Raw genomic sequence first — 15,290 nt, 5'->3', positions numbered from 1 at the left:
GCCTCGTTCCTTCTTTACTTCCTCTCTGGTCAGTGTTTGTTTCAGGCGACAGCGCCCCCAAACCAGCAGCTGGTGTAACTGCAGGACGTTTTCCCGGAGGGTTGATCCGGTCTCTAAAGTGAATGTGAACGCCACCAGAACCAAATGAAGGGGTGAAGATTCTGGGCTCCGCCCCCTCCCAAGTGAACCGAGTCCCGGACTATCCCAATGTGAAGGGCCCCTTCAAGATTCTAGTAACAAACTTTCTCATGAAGAAGAATCAGCAAGAAAAAGTGCTGAGAAGTGTGAATCACCCGCAGCCACTGCTTCTCCGTCAGCGCGTCGGTGTAGTCCACGTCGCGGCGGCAGCGCGACCCGCGGCCGAACATCTTCTCCTTCTCCTCCTCGTAGGTGAGCCGCTCCACCTCCGCGTCGTCCTTGATGATCCAGGACGGCAGCTCGTCCTCCTCCATCAGACGAGGCTTCCGTTTGGGGTTGCGGGCGTCCTCACGGCGTCGGTCCATGTCCATACGCTGCGGGGGGGGGGGGGGGGGGGACACACGCCATCTCTGTTGACATGCATTCATGAAGTCGGTGCAGCCCTACTAAAACTTGTTTTTCTCACCATAAAGAGCTCAAACTCGTCTTCATTGCGGGCGATCATCTGGTTGAGTGTTTCGTCGTCCGGCACCTCGTCTTCTTCCTAAAAAATAAAAGACGAGATCTTAAAAAGATGCTAAAGTATGTGGGAGCAAAAGAAACGGTCTGAGCAGATTCTTTATCACTGCTGGCCGAAGGTCTCATCACACTGGCTCTTCTAGTTGTTCGAGGAACTGTGGAGCCCAGGAAGCAAAAAACTTTCACTTATTTTGGGCCTGAAAGTAATTACTTTCTGGAAACAGGATCCACAAAGAAATAGTTGCAATAATTGGAAAAAATATTTTATTTAACTGGAAAGAACTCTTTTTTAGTTTGCTACATTCAAATCCACAAATACAAATATCACGTGCTTATTTGGAATAATGCCTCTAGTGGCCAGAAAGGCAATAACAAGAAAATGGCTTAAACCAGACGGCCCCTCTGTTAGTGAATGACATGATGTCATGGAGAGAATCATTTTCTCAATCACAGGAAGCAACGTTTGACAAAATCTGGAAAGAGTGGAAAAGGTTCATTTTCTCAAAGCGACCGTCTTTCCTTTATTTGTATTTCTTTGTTTGTTGTACTATATTTCACTTAGATTGCTCATTTTTGTAATTGCTTTATTTGTAAAGAACACATTGTGCAACCCCTACTTTCCTCTTTTTCATACAGTGTAAAACACCCCAGGTTCTGTTGTGCATGTTCTGCATTTGTGTTATTCATTTTACTTTATTCAAAAAAACAAAAAAACTAAAGGAGGATCACCTCTAATGTCGATATTTTATAATGAAATAAAGGAAATTAAAAAAGAAACCGTCTTTCGTTGCTATGACAGAAGAAGAATAAATGACTGTGGCACCTCGTTCTGCTCCTCGTGCTCCAGGATGGCCTGGAGGAAGACTCGGCGCTCGTGGCTGGACGACTTCTGGTCGAACATGCCGGCCTGGATGACCTTCTGGTCCACGTTGAGCTTGTACTTGGCGGCGGCCAGAATCTTCTCCTCCACGCTGTTGACGCTGCAGAGGCGCAGCACGCGCACCTCGTTCTGCTGCCCGATGCGGTGAGCGCGGTCCTGGGCCTGGAGGTCCTGCCATCCAGGGGGGACAGGGACGAGAGGAGTTACACGGGAATCAAACATCCGTTGCTCGGATGGCAAAGTTCTGAAGGGATTCGTGTCTCATAGCGTCGGCACCCTTCGGGACAGAGACGCTCAGAAACATCCAGGTTTCCAGAGAAACTAATGAACCGTTTACACAGCAACATCTCAAGTCAAAACTAAAACTAAAACACATCGTTTTTGCGTTTTAGTTTCAGAAAAGTTTGAAAGTTTTGAAAACAGTAGAAACGCTGAAAACGGTTCCAGCGAGCCACTAGAGGGCGCTGCTGGGTGTTTTTGTAATGAAAACATGCTCAGCGCCATCTACAGCCTTTGTTTGTGTTTGTTTATCTGTTTGCATTTGGTTATTATTCAGAAATGTATATACTGGATTAGAAAATATATGAAAATATAAGGGAGAGCAATAGCTGGAAGGTGAATATCATTGAAACACGTCTTGGACTGTTGAGTGGTATGATAGATGATATGTACATATATAGATGTGTAGCATTTGAATGATTTGGAATTGACATGAAAACTGGACTAAGTTGGATTGTTATTACTGTGACTTTCAAAATAAAAGGTACCAAGTCCCAGGAGAATATGGACTGGGAGTCATGACACCACGGAGGAAACATGGTTCTGATTGTCCAGCTCCTGAGCATGAGCAGAAGGACTATTTACCACGGCGGTGGTGCCCATGTGCAGTAGCAGCACGTCAGTCGTCTACTCGGGATCGAGCCTGAATGTTTCCACAGTTTTCTTTTCCTCCCTTTTGCACGGCGAGTTGGAGAGTTTTGGAAAACTTCCACCTTGGAAGCCATGTTAAAAAATAGGAGTTTTCAGTGGCTCTGAGCTCCGTTGCCATGGAAACGGGCCCTAAGAAACACTGACTAACACTGATGGGTTTGGTGGTACCTGGTGTGGGTTCCAGTCGCTGTCGAAGATGACCACCGTGTCGGCGGCCTGCAGGTTGAGGCCCAGCCCGCCGGCTCTGGTGCTCAGGAGGAAGATGAAGAACTGAGAGCCTTCCTCGTTGAACTTCTTCAGCAGCGCCGCTCGGTCTTCTGACTTGGTGGTGCCTGAAACATTGAATCTCCGTCACTGCATGAAAACGTGACAGTTCTCACTACGTTAAAGAAATCCCACTGTGGGCGAATAAATGTTCGTCATTCAATGTAACACCAAGAGCTCCACATGGAGGTTGGATTTGGCCTTGTTTATGTCTATATTAGTTAAAATACACGACTATCGATTCGTTCAATTAAATATGTTGAAGATTAAAACGTCTATTCTATTATTAGGGTCACCAGAAAATTACCTCTTTATTAAAGTGACCTTGTGGAAAATGAATACAAATATAGTTTGCTTCACATCACACTTTATGGTACAAGTTTCATGGATGGATGGATGGATGGATGGATGGAAGGAGAAATGGATGATGGATGGATGATCAAATGAATGGATAGAATGATGGATGAAGGAGGAATTGATGGATGAATGGATGGATGGATGGATAGATGGATGGATGGAAGGAGAAATGGATGATGGATGGATGATCAAATGAATGGATAGAATGATGGATGAAGGAGGAACTGATGGACGTATAGATGGATGACTTGATGGATGGATGGATGGATGGATGGATGGATAGAGAGGAACTGATGGATGGATGGATGATAAATAAAGGATACAATCTATACAATGATGAATGACTGTAAGGATGAAGAAAGGACAAAAAAAATGAATGAAGTGTTAAAATTACAAATTTTCCCAACGATCGTTTTTCACCCTGGACGGTTTATTTTTTTCTGTTTTCAAGCCTCGAGTCTCAAAACTGTTCATTAGCAAATATCTGCAGAACACGCCACGTGACTCAACTTGATTCACGAGAAATAAAAGTGGTAAGCGTGAGTGTTTTGGTTTGAGCTCCTCAATGGCTGCTTGTGTTGCAGCTAACAGAGGGCGTGAGGCGGCGTGCGCGGGACAAGGAGCGGTTTGTCCAGGCTCTCTGCGGCGGCGCGGCGCGAGGTGAACAAGCGTTCACCTTGTTGGAAAGTGGTAAAGTTTGTTTTTGTCTCACACACGGCCAGTCAGAGTGGACCGAGAGCGAGGGACAAACTCACTTCTTCAGTCGGAAACCTCTGAAAAGTAGTCCCAGAATAAATGCCCTTTGGTCAACTTAGGTGTGCAACAAGCGAAAGCATACATCTGTGATTTGACTTTACCGTCCAGGCGCAAATAGAGAAAGTTGCGGTAGCCGAAGTAGTCCTCCATGATGGTCATGAGTGTGGTCATCTGACAGAAGAGCAGGACTCTGTGGCCGGTGGCGTGGAGCTTCGGGAGGATTCGATCCAGGAGCTCGAACTTCCCAGACGCTCGGTACAGATCATGACTGACAGGAGACAAAACAGTGAAACCAAACGTGAGCGGGGGAGGGGTGAAAAGCTGGATACAAAATCAAGAAAAAGCGGTTGAACTCAGCCGTTGGTTTGTGTGAAAAAAAAACTGTCCGCGGATCTGACTGGATGGTTTCTGACGTACCGTGGAGCCCAGCTGCTGGTTTGTGATTTTTCTGTGGCGGAGCGAGCAGGCAGGTGAAAGTCACCTGCTTCACACCCAGAAGTGGCGCTCGCCAGAGCGATCGTGAACCGTGAAACGAAGGATCATCACGCGAGAGTACACACGTTTTCAGTCGGAAGCCCGCTGTGCACCGATCACACGAACCAGATGGGATTTAATCTTCCTGCACGAGGCGTTCAACACGCAACGTCGTCCTTTCCATATGAATGAATGTCCCTTTCATTCAAGTCGGTCACTAACGAGTTACGATGAAGCGCTGCACCGCCGGACGAGGCCGTGTTGTGAAGACAGTCCTTCAATGGGCAAATGGATTTCATTTACACAGAAGCACGTTATTGAAAGCGCCTCGAAACGCTTCGAAGTCTCATTCCTCCGCCGTCACTACGCTGCAGACAAGAGAGAGCAAAGCGCCGGGCCTCGGCAACAAGCAGTTTGAAGTTGAGTCAAGAAAGAGAGGAAACGGCGGACACCCGACAATGTGACGAGAAGGTGACCCGCTCCCGATCCACTAATCTCTTATCTGCTTTGATGTTCCTGCGGGAAGACGTCATGGGTTCTTTAGAGATTTTTCTCGACGTTCTCGGGCTGCAGAGGAGTGACAGAAAACGCAACTTTTCGGAAAGTAGCTCCCAAGGTGGAACTTTTTGAAAATGCTCGTGCTCTGTCGTTGTTGAAACGGGTGAAAATCGAGACTTTCTGGAAACACTCGGCGACTGTCTCCTTACTGACAGCGGAAATGCCGCTACTGGTCATGCGCACCAGAGTCGTAGTAACCCGTTCTAAGGTGGAACTTTTTGAAAATGCTCGGGCTCATGCTCAGTAGATGGACAGTAACAAACATGGCGCCTCCAGAGTGGCCTGACTCCCAGTCCATACTGGTAGTTTTACTGCAGGTAGTCCCCAAGTTAGTAATCCCTGGGAATGTCTGTGTTCTTCCATTGTTGGATGTTTAGAGCTCATTGTTCTCTGCTGCGTGTATGTGTGTGTGTGTGTGTGTGTGTGTGTGTGTGTGTGTGTGTGTGTGTGTGTGTGTGTGTGTGCTTTCATTACAAAAACAACCAACAGCACTAACTAGTGGCCTGGCATGGTAACTACATCGTTTTCAGTGTTTCTGCCGTTGGCGTGTAAACAGACATGGTTTGCAGAACGTTGCTGTGTAAGCGTGAAACTTTTCTGAAGCGTTATCATGTAAACGGGCCTCAGACTAACTCCATCAACGCAACAGCATCTTTCATTTTCAATCTTTATAAAGTCCAAAAATTTACGGCTCAGTTTTTCAGGTGGTGTGCGTGGTATTGTTGGGACTCACCCGCTGATGATTCCGTTTGGATAGCCCAAGTGCTCAGCAAAAGACTCCTGTATCAGAAAACATTTACAGATTTAGACAAAAAATCTAAATCAAAGCGATCATCGAGATTCTATAATGCAGGAGACCAACCTGTCTCAGAGTAAAGAACCAAGAGCTAAAGCTGGACTCTGGCAGAAAGTAATGTGTTGCTGGAGGTGTTAATAGGATAAACTAACGTCACAACCAAGTGGCTACAAGGACTTAAAATGTAGTTTGATACAAGCGAAAGTCAAACTTTGACTCCCATAAATCTTCAAATGTAAAGTACAAACAGTTCAAATCAACAAACAAAAAACCCAGACTCCTTCCCAGTTTCACTGCTCACCTCGATGTGCTGGAACATGTAGGGATGGTTGCAGATCTTCTTCAGCTGCATGATGGTGTTCATCAGGGTCTTCGCTCCTCCTTTGCCCTGCGCACATACAAATCATACAAATTAGAATGGATTCAGAATGGAGAAGTCCAAATCAGACGCCTGTGTAAATGAGTTTCTATAGAGGGGAAATCTGTCTTCAGATTATTCTGGAGCCTTGGCTGTGTGCACCAGCTGGCTGATAAACAACAGGTGGGTTTCACTCGGAGAGCGTTTCTGTCCCACCTGGAGGAGAAACAAAAAAAAAAACACCAAGCTGCAGCGGCAGTGACGACCACGGAGGACGTTCGGCGGTGGGCGTGAAGCCGAGGGGGGCGGCGCCTTCAGGTGATAATTCTGACAAGTTCATAACAACAATTCATGGTGGCACAGCTGCAGAACCGGGCCACAATTCACACAACCAGCCGGCTCATTTACACAGTGTACTGTTCTCAGGACAAACATGCTTATTTATACTGCTTGTCACCACAGCTGGAGCACAGCTGGAGCACAGCAGCGTCAAACCGAAGAGTCCAATGGTCCTTTTTGGGTTTTGAGAAACTTGAACTTGTAGCAGGACATATTCGACCTGAACCTAACACCGACTGTACCGTGACGCCCGCTGCACGGTTTCCTCCGTCAGCCGTTGTCATGGCGACCAAAGACAAACCTGTGATAAAATCCTGACAGTGTCAGTAGTTAGTGGCGACGGAGACGCCGCTGCGACCGACGTCAACCAACTGACCAATAGAAACGCAGGATGAAATGGCGAACGGATCAGAGCCTCGCTGGAGCAAAACCCAAACAGAGGCTTCAAGGCTACGATGGAAAAACACGACAATAAGAGTATGTGGGATGGAAACAAAAACTTTCTGTGGCATTTCTCCAAACACATAAAAGCCACAAGTGTGAGGCTCTGTTCATGTTTTACTAGTTTCTTTTTCATGAATGGACGGCGCAACGCTTATGTTTGATTTTTGCACAATAACATGGAGTCGCGTACGTCGTAGGCTGAGATTCAGCTTGTTCTCATTGTTCGATCTGCACACAGCGAACCTCTACAGAACGCAGAGGCCCTTCACCCTGGTAGCCCTACGTTGTATGTGCTGCTAAGTAGTTCATAACGCGAGCGCTGCAGGAGGATCGATCGAAACTGGCTGGTAGAAATCTACAAGCAAATTTTAGTTTCGAGTGCAAGCCGGCCGACTGTAGCGGCGAGCTACGAGCTAGCTTCCTGCACGCTGTCGTCCATATTATCGAAGGTGTACAAACCAAAATGTTTTGCCCTGCCCCTGAGCGGTGTGTGCTGTTCACTCCTGAATTCAACAGCTCTTCAGAGGGGGTTCAAGGCTACCTAGAGGGCGTTCAAGGCTACGGAAAGGGGGTTTGAGGCTGTCCAGCGGGTGTTCAAAGCTACCCAGAGGGGGTTCAAGACTATGCAGACGGAGTTCAAGGCTACCCAGACAGAGTTCAAGGCTACCCAGACCAGGTTTGAGGCTATCCAGAAGGGGTTTGAGGCTATCCAGAGGGGGTTTGAGGCTACCCAGAGGCGGTTCAAGACTATGCAGACAGAGTTCAAGGCTAACCAGACAGAGTTCAAGGATACTCAGACCAGGTTGGAGGCTATCCAGAAGGTCTTTGAGGCTATCCAGAGGGGGTTTGAGGCTACCCAGAGGGGGTTTAAGACTATGCAGACAGAGTTCAAGGCTACCTAAAGGGAGTTCAAGGCTACTCAGACCAGGTTTGAGGCTATCCAGAAGGTGTTTGAGGCTATCCAGAGGGGGTTTGAGGCTATCCAGAGGGGGTTTGAGGCTATCCAGAGGGGGTTTGAGGCTATCCAGAGGGGGTTTAATGCTACACAGACGTTGTGCAGAGGTGGTTTAAGGCTACATACTGCCTTTACATATCCTTTGCATATGAAGTATAAATGAGGTTTTCCACTGCATTTCAGTTTCCTGAATGTTGGCACTAAAGTTTCTTCATACACTATTTACTTTTACACCTGAGAATCAGTCTTTTGAATTCATTTTCAACACACAGAGCAACTATGTGACAGAATATGAGAACATTCAAATGGCACGGCACTGAAAGACATGACAGCAGTGGTAACAGAGCAGAAGCAGAAGCAGAAGGGGGGGGGGGGGGGGGGGGGGGGGGTGTAAATATTCACCTTCTTGTCTTTCTCAGAGCCGTCAGTGAGCAGGATGCCTTTCTGCATGTGGCGGTACAGCACCTTCTGGATGGCAGACATGTCACATTTGACGACATACTCCACCTGTGTGATTGACAAACAAAAACAGAATTTCAGGAGCGCCACGGGTCCTTGTCACCGGTGAGGCTCGCCCGTCATCTCAGCCGACTCATTTTGACACCCCAACAAGCGGGTAAACGTGAGAAGTGAAAGGAAGATGCTCAACGTGACATTAAGCTATCAGAGCTGTCTCCTTGAACTGTCCTGTTCAACCTTTCAATCCCCGTGTGTCTCCTCTTTTAATACATCTGCGAGGTGTTGAATTAATTCACACCTGGACCGCTGAGATTTTATGCATAATTATTTTCACAGAGCATTTAAGCTCCGACACCTCAGCCTCTAGACTCTTCTGTTATTAACGCTTACATAAAAAATATAAATAAAATCCTGGAATATTTTACAAGCTTAACAGCCCTCCGGCTTCAATTACTTTGTGTTAATTTAAAGAGGGGTACAGGTGTCAAATACAAATAAGGACACTTAGTTCAGAACTTTGGCGCCAGACTATGAAAGAAGTACGACACTCAAGGAGGTGCTGCACACCTCAGGTAACACCTGCTATAAAAGCAAGGTTGTATTTTATATTGTACAGTTGGTGTGAAGAGTAAACTGTTAATACATCTGGATGATAGCTGAAGTTACATCAGTTAGTTGGAGGAAGACGCTCTATAATCTGGATGTTAGAGGACGAAGAAGGTGCTCTATAATCTGGATGTTAGAGGACGAAGAAGGTGCTCTTTAATCTGGATCTTAGAGGATGAAGAAGGTACTCTTTAATCTGGATGTTAGGAGGAAGATGCTCTATGATCTGGATCTTAGAGGAGGAAGATGCTCTAAAATCTGATGTTAGAGGAGGAAGATGCTCTTTAATCTGGATGTTAGAGGAGGAAGATGCTCTATAATCTGGATGTTAGAGGACGAAGAAGGTGCTCTTTAATCTGGATCTTAGAGGAGGAAGAAGGTGCTCTTTAATCTGGATCTTAGAGGAGGAAGATGCTCTTTAATCTGGATGTTAGAGGAGGAAGATGCTCTATAATCTGGATGTTAGAGGAGGAAGATGCTCAATAATCTGGATGTTAGTGGAGGAAGATGCACTATGATCTGGATGTTAGAGGAGGAAGATGCTCTATAATCTGGATGTTAGAGGAGGAAGATGCTCTATGATCTGGATGTTAGAGGAGGAAGATGCTCAATAATCTGGATGTTAGTGGAGGAAGATGCTCAATAATCTGGATGTTAGTGGAGGAAGATGCACTATGATCTGGATGTTAGAGGAGGAAGATGCTCTATAATCTGGATGTTAGAGGAGGAAGATGCTCTATGATCTGGATGTTAGAGGAGGAAGATGCTCAATAATCTGGATGTTAGTGGAGGAAGATGCTCTATAATCTGGATGTTAGAGGAGGAAGAAGATGCTCTATAATCTGGATGTTAGAGGAGGAAGAAGATGCTCTATAATCTGGATGTTAGAAGATGTTCTATAATCTGTAATTTTTTTTTCCTGAAAGGAAAATTAAAAAACATTGTGTTTTCACTTGAAACGCTGTGGTGTAAACGGAGCCTTAGATCACCACAGTGTCAACCAGCTGGAGGTCTTTCTAAAGGCGGACAAATAAATGAAACGAGTGACACAGTGTGACGTAGCTCCCACCTTTTCTGGCAGCTGGGACTCCACCTCTTTCTTCAGCCTGCGCAGCAGGAAGGGCCGCAGCACCTTGTGCAAACGGCGGATGATCAGGATGGTCTCCTCCTCGTTCAAGTCGACCTGAACAAGAGGAGAAGCAGAAGTGGTTAAAGTCGGGATTTATTGGCTTTTGTATTGGTCGTTTAGAGGAAGCAGGCCGGCGCTTCGCCCTGACGTGACAGAACAAAGCTCAGCCACGATTATCTGGCAGTCTGTTGTTCCTGCGTCAGAATCCTGCATGTGGTGAGGACAACTGGATACCGGATTGCAACATAATGCTCCATTCGTTTCCTACCAAAGCTGCTTAGTGGTATAGTCACTCTGAAAGATTTTAAAACCTCGCACTGCATGATAACCATGTGTTCCAACGGTTTATTTAATTTTTTTTAGGGGCAGAGAGCATGAAAGGCTTTGTACTCTGTGAAAGCACATGAAAGTGAGAGTCTTAAGCTTAATGACAGACGGGCTGAACTAAACCTCTTGCCACAATGACTTGTGTTTCTTAATATGCTAATATTGTCCTTGACAAAAATAAATACTTTCATAATTTTTTAAAAAATTACTTTTGAATGAATCCGGCCAGTTTTACACGGTTTATGAGCTCTGTGTTTCTGTACGTGAGGTGGCTGTCCTCCAGTTGGTCTCATGAGGACACGACCTTACACTGAGGTTCTTTAGGTTGGAGTTTTCAGGGGAGGCTGAGGTCGTGGAGTTCTCCAAGTACTCTCACAGGTTCTGCACAGGTTCTCTAGAATTCTACAACGCTGACAGATTGTCATACATCTAGAACTCAACACTTGATGCACACACATTTTAGAACTTCTGGGAGTTCTGGGATATATGAGCGTTCTAGAATGTAGGAGTTCTAGAAGTAATGTGAACACTACGTTGTGGGGTGTGTGAGCTCCGGAACGTGTGAGAGGTTTTATATTGTGTTGGAGCTCCAGAATGTGTTTGAGTCCTGCCAGTTTTCTAGAACGTATGGGAGTTCTACTTTGTGGAGGAGTTCTAGAACCCTGAGGGTTTTTTGTTTTTTTTAAGAATGTCTTGAATGTCCAGGAACAAGACCTCAGCTAGAACCGCTGAATTGGGAGTAGGAGTACCATTCTAAATGAGAGGCCTGTAAAGGGTTCAGCCAACCCACAGAGGATGGAGGTGGTGCTCATGGGAAAAACCCTGAATCACTGCTCAATATTCCAGCTTGTACCCGAGCTTCTCTCCAAACCTTCCTGAGGGCAAAGAACAGTTTTTTTTCCTCAGAAATATTCAAATGACCTTCATCATAATTCAGAGCATTTCTCCGGTGTTAATGAAGTGTGTACAATAAACCTGCCCTTCAATGAGTTCAGTCAAACACTCGTCCCGGGGAACTAAACTTTACAGTGTTAGAAACTTAGTGAACTGAGTAAGTTTGTGTTTTCTTTCTTCTCTTTCTGACGCTCGTGCTGTGAAGACGAGTCATTAAGGGAAAATGTTGTGATTTACTTTGTGCAGCTATAATCGAAGCTGCCAATTAAAACAACATCCAGGTGGTATTGATTTGAAAAGTTGGATTTGCTTTGTCTGAAACGCACATTTTCTGTGATGATTACTGAAGCCATGACTAAAGTATGAAGATTGAGTGAAGCTGCAGGCTGTATTGAGCCGTGTGCATCAATATCAGTGTCGTTCTGCTAAGAGGTTAAGAAAAGCAATACTCCAAGGAGCAAATTGAACTCTAGGAGCAATTTGAATGAATTTACTGCGAGAAGTGCTGCCTTGTTGTTTTGTCCCTGCTAATCAGTGAAGTTGGAATTGACATTTTCATTCGCAGGCTCAATTAAAGCAAACGTGTGAGTGAGGCTGTACGTCGAACTCCATCCTCTCACAGTGAACATGAACTACTGGAGCAAGTTTAAACACAAATTCTCTAAAGACTTCATTCGTTCATCTTTGAGACGGATTAGAGACACATGTAAAGACGCTGCTGGAGCATTTAGGTGGTCCAGGGCCCAGTGGGGCTCGGGGGCTGTTCAGTGATCAAAGTCTTTTTACGTTGAGTAGAAATGATGGTGGAGACGTGAAGGAGAAGCTCGGCATCAGCCCCTGTTGTCACCTGACAAGCCTTTGGTGGTGGAGGTGTGTGGAGGTGTGTGGAGGTGTGTGGAGGTGTGTGAAGGTGTGTGGAGGTGTGTGGAGGTGTGTGAAGGTGTGTCAAGACGTGTAAAGGTGTGTGAAGGTGTGTGGAGGTGTGTGGAGGTGGAGGTGTGTGGAGGTGTGTGGAGGTGTGCGGAGGTGTGTGGAGGTGTGTGAAGGTGTGTGGAGGTGTGTGGAGGTGTGTGGAGGTGTGCGGAGGTGGAGGTGTGTGGAGGTGTGTGAAGGTGTGCGGAGGTGGAGGTGTGTGGAGGTGTGTGGAGGTGTGTGGAGGTGGAGGTGTGTGGAGGTGTGTGGAGGTGTGTGGAGGTGGAGGTGTGTGGAGGTGTGTGGAGGTGTGCGGAGGTGTGTGGAGGTGTGCGGAGGTGTGTGGAGGTGTGTGGAGGTGGAGGTGTTTGGAGGTGTGTGGAGGTGTGTGAAGGTGTGTGGAGGTGTGTGAAGGTGTGTGGAGGTGTTTGGAGGTGTGTGGAGGTGTGTGGAGGTGTGTGGAGGTGTGTGGAGGTGTGTGGAGGTGTGTGGAGGTGTTTGGAGGTGTGTGGAGGTGTGTGGAGGTGTGTGGAGGTGTGTGGAGGTGGAGGTGTGTGGAGGTGTGTGGAGGTGTGTGGAGGTGGAGGTGTGTGGAGGTGTTTGGAGGTGTGTGGAGGTGTGTGGAGGTGTGTGGAGGTGTGTGGAGGTGTGTGGTGCTGCATCATGTCATAACGGTGCAATATGTAATAATGGAATACATTTTCAACTAATTAAGTAACTATTTCAAGTAATAACGCCGCATTTTGTAATAAATTGCCGCATTTTGCAATAAAATTCTTGAAACGCATTTTAGAATAAACTTGATCATATTTTGTAATAACTTGTTACATATTGCAACAGTTATTACATAACGCGGGTGTGTAGCGCCGCATTATGTAATAACTGTTTGTTTTTATGCTTTGTATCATATATAATGACGACATAACATAATGCAGATTGCATGCTCTTTATGTCTTGCAAACTTTCAATGCACCCATAATGCTGGTGTCAGTAATTAATGAGTTTATCTTTTGCTTCTGGCTCGTGAACAAATTCTCCATTTTAATGATTAAAGTTAGTTTTGATTTAGACTTGAGCAATAAAACATCTTGCTTGATTTTTTTAAATTAATCCTAATTAAGCCGGAAAGCTTAATGTTATTCTTATGGTATGATGGCTTTTCTCATTAAGGCAAACATTTTGATGATTTATTACAATAATGCATCAAATTATACAATTTTCTTAGAAAAAAGTAGCGCGCCCAAATTTTGTAATAACTGTTCCAATATGTAACAAGTTATTACAAAATGCAACATTTAATATAAAATGCAGCAGATTATTACAAAATGTGGTGTTATTATATAAAGAGTCTAAAATTGATTACATTATTACATATTGAACCGTTAGTACATAATTTAGTACTACACACCTGCATTTTGTAATAACTGTCGCAATATATAACAAGTTATTACAAAATGCGGCAAAGTTTATTACATGATGGGTTTCAAGAATTTTATTACAAAATGTGGTGTTATTACATAATGAGTTGAAAATGTATTACATGATTACATATTGCACTGTTATTACATAATGCTGAACTATAAGGTGTTACAGAGCAGGGAGGTGTGTCTGATCAACACAAAACTGTCCTACACATTGAATGGTACAGACTGCCTGGAGGACATCATTCATCCAGTCATTAAGCCCAGACCGCCTGGAGGACATCATTCATCCAGTCATTGAGCCCAGACTGCCTGGAGGACATCATTCATCCAGTCATTAAGCCCAGACTGCCTGGAGGACATCATTCATCCAGTCATTAAGCCCCTGCATGAACAACACAGACCTCATTTCATCTTGGTGGACCACGATGCTCCTGCAGCATGGAGGCGGGATCATCAGGGAACTCAAATGGAGTGACCTGCACTTCCTCCAGAGCTGAATCGCACAGAGAAGCTCTGGGATCAGCCGAGTCACTAAGTTTCAATAAATTGAGATGAGAAATTCCCCATTGTTGGTTTCCAGCAGTATAAAATGGGAGTGAGTTGCAGCACACAGCCGCTCCATCAGCAACACACTCCTTAAATGCGAGCGTGTGAATGAGCGACGCCAAAGCTCAGCTTGCTGCTGCTGTTAAGACTTTAGCAGCAGCGCTGCTCCCAGGAGGTACACAGACAGCCACTGCTTACCACTGCAACTCTACAATTTCCCCATGTTGGGACTGATAAAGGAAAATGGCGTCTAATCTAATCTGTCCAGCGGTTAACGGGGAGACTTCCGGACTCTGAACGTCTAATGGGAAGCCACTCAGAGACATCTTAGTCAGATATCTCCTCTCATAGTGCAGGAGACAGTTGGCCACGGTTCTCTGCACCAATTCCACTTTTCTAAAGAACGAGTACGAGTACTAACCTTCAGCAAGTTGACGATACAGAGTGCTTATTAAATCAAGGTGACTTTATTTGTCTCCCTTGGAAGAAATGTGTCTTTGGCTGTTTCTAACAGATGAGATGAATCGGCTGACGGCTCTAACACGCCGTAGACTGCAGGAGGTCGTAGTTACCCTCTCTCCGGTCATGGCGAACGGTGCGTTGAACCACTGCTCGAAGGTGCTGCAGCTCTTGAAGATGGTGGGCAGCAGGAAGTTGAGCAGGGCCCAGAGCTCGGGCAGCTTGTTCTGCAGCGGCGTGCCGGTGAGCAGGAGGCGGCGGGGCGCCACATAGTGGGTGTTCAGCACCTGGGTCAGCTTGCAGTGGTGGTTCTTCATGCGGTGGCCCTCGTCCACGATCATGTACTTCCAACGGATCTGGGGGGGGGGGGGGGGGGGGGGGTGTGGATGAAGGAAACTCACTTGAACCCCAACATCTCAAAATCTGCCTTTGAAATATGCTTCACATTTGTATTTATATTAATGTGAAACGAAGCTGAAGATTTCAAGAGACAATGCTAAACTGTTGTTGCATTTTGTGTGTCTGTTTACAGAACGGTACTGAAAGTTACTGCAAGCAAGTTTTTAAAAATGGCTCTTCATGCAAACCACAGTAACTAGTACCACAGTAACTAGTACCATAGTCACTAGTAGTTCTGCACATGCTCAGCAGAGACGATCAGAACAAGATTTCTTCCGCAATGTCATAATTCCCAGTCCATATTCTCCTGGGCTTGGTACTTTTATTTTGACAGTCACCATAATAACAATCCAGCTTGGTACTTTTA

The 15,290-nt window shown here is 45.7% G+C and overlaps 1 protein-coding gene across 3 annotated transcripts in view; it reads right to left on the bottom strand.

The window, feature by feature from the left end:
• Window positions 1–15,290, bottom strand: part of smarca2 (SWI/SNF related BAF chromatin remodeling complex subunit ATPase 2) — a 50,506-nt gene that overhangs the window by 15,602 nt on the left and 19,614 nt on the right. For all 3 annotated transcript variants that reach the window (XM_080468378.1, XM_080468379.1, XM_080468380.1), the window contains 10 exons: window positions 14,638–14,880; window positions 9,903–10,016; window positions 8,171–8,275; window positions 5,974–6,060; window positions 5,610–5,656; window positions 3,946–4,112; window positions 2,636–2,799; window positions 1,481–1,708; window positions 605–682; window positions 294–512 (listed from right to left, as the gene is read on the bottom strand). In XM_080468378.1, coding sequence (XP_080324504.1) covers window positions 294–512; window positions 605–682; window positions 1,481–1,708; window positions 2,636–2,799; window positions 3,946–4,112; window positions 5,610–5,656; window positions 5,974–6,060; window positions 8,171–8,275; window positions 9,903–10,016; window positions 14,638–14,880 — 1,452 coding nt within the window. The remainder of the gene's footprint in view (window positions 1–293; window positions 513–604; window positions 683–1,480; window positions 1,709–2,635; window positions 2,800–3,945; window positions 4,113–5,609; window positions 5,657–5,973; window positions 6,061–8,170; window positions 8,276–9,902; window positions 10,017–14,637; window positions 14,881–15,290) is intronic.

The sequence above is a fragment of the Lipophrys pholis genome, assembly GCF_963383615.2.
Source record: "Lipophrys pholis genome assembly, chromosome: 7".
Taxonomy (NCBI): domain Eukaryota; kingdom Metazoa; phylum Chordata; class Actinopteri; order Blenniiformes; family Blenniidae; genus Lipophrys; species Lipophrys pholis.
The sequence above is the reverse complement of the archived record's forward strand: the minus strand, read 5'-3'. Positions and strand labels throughout refer to the sequence as shown.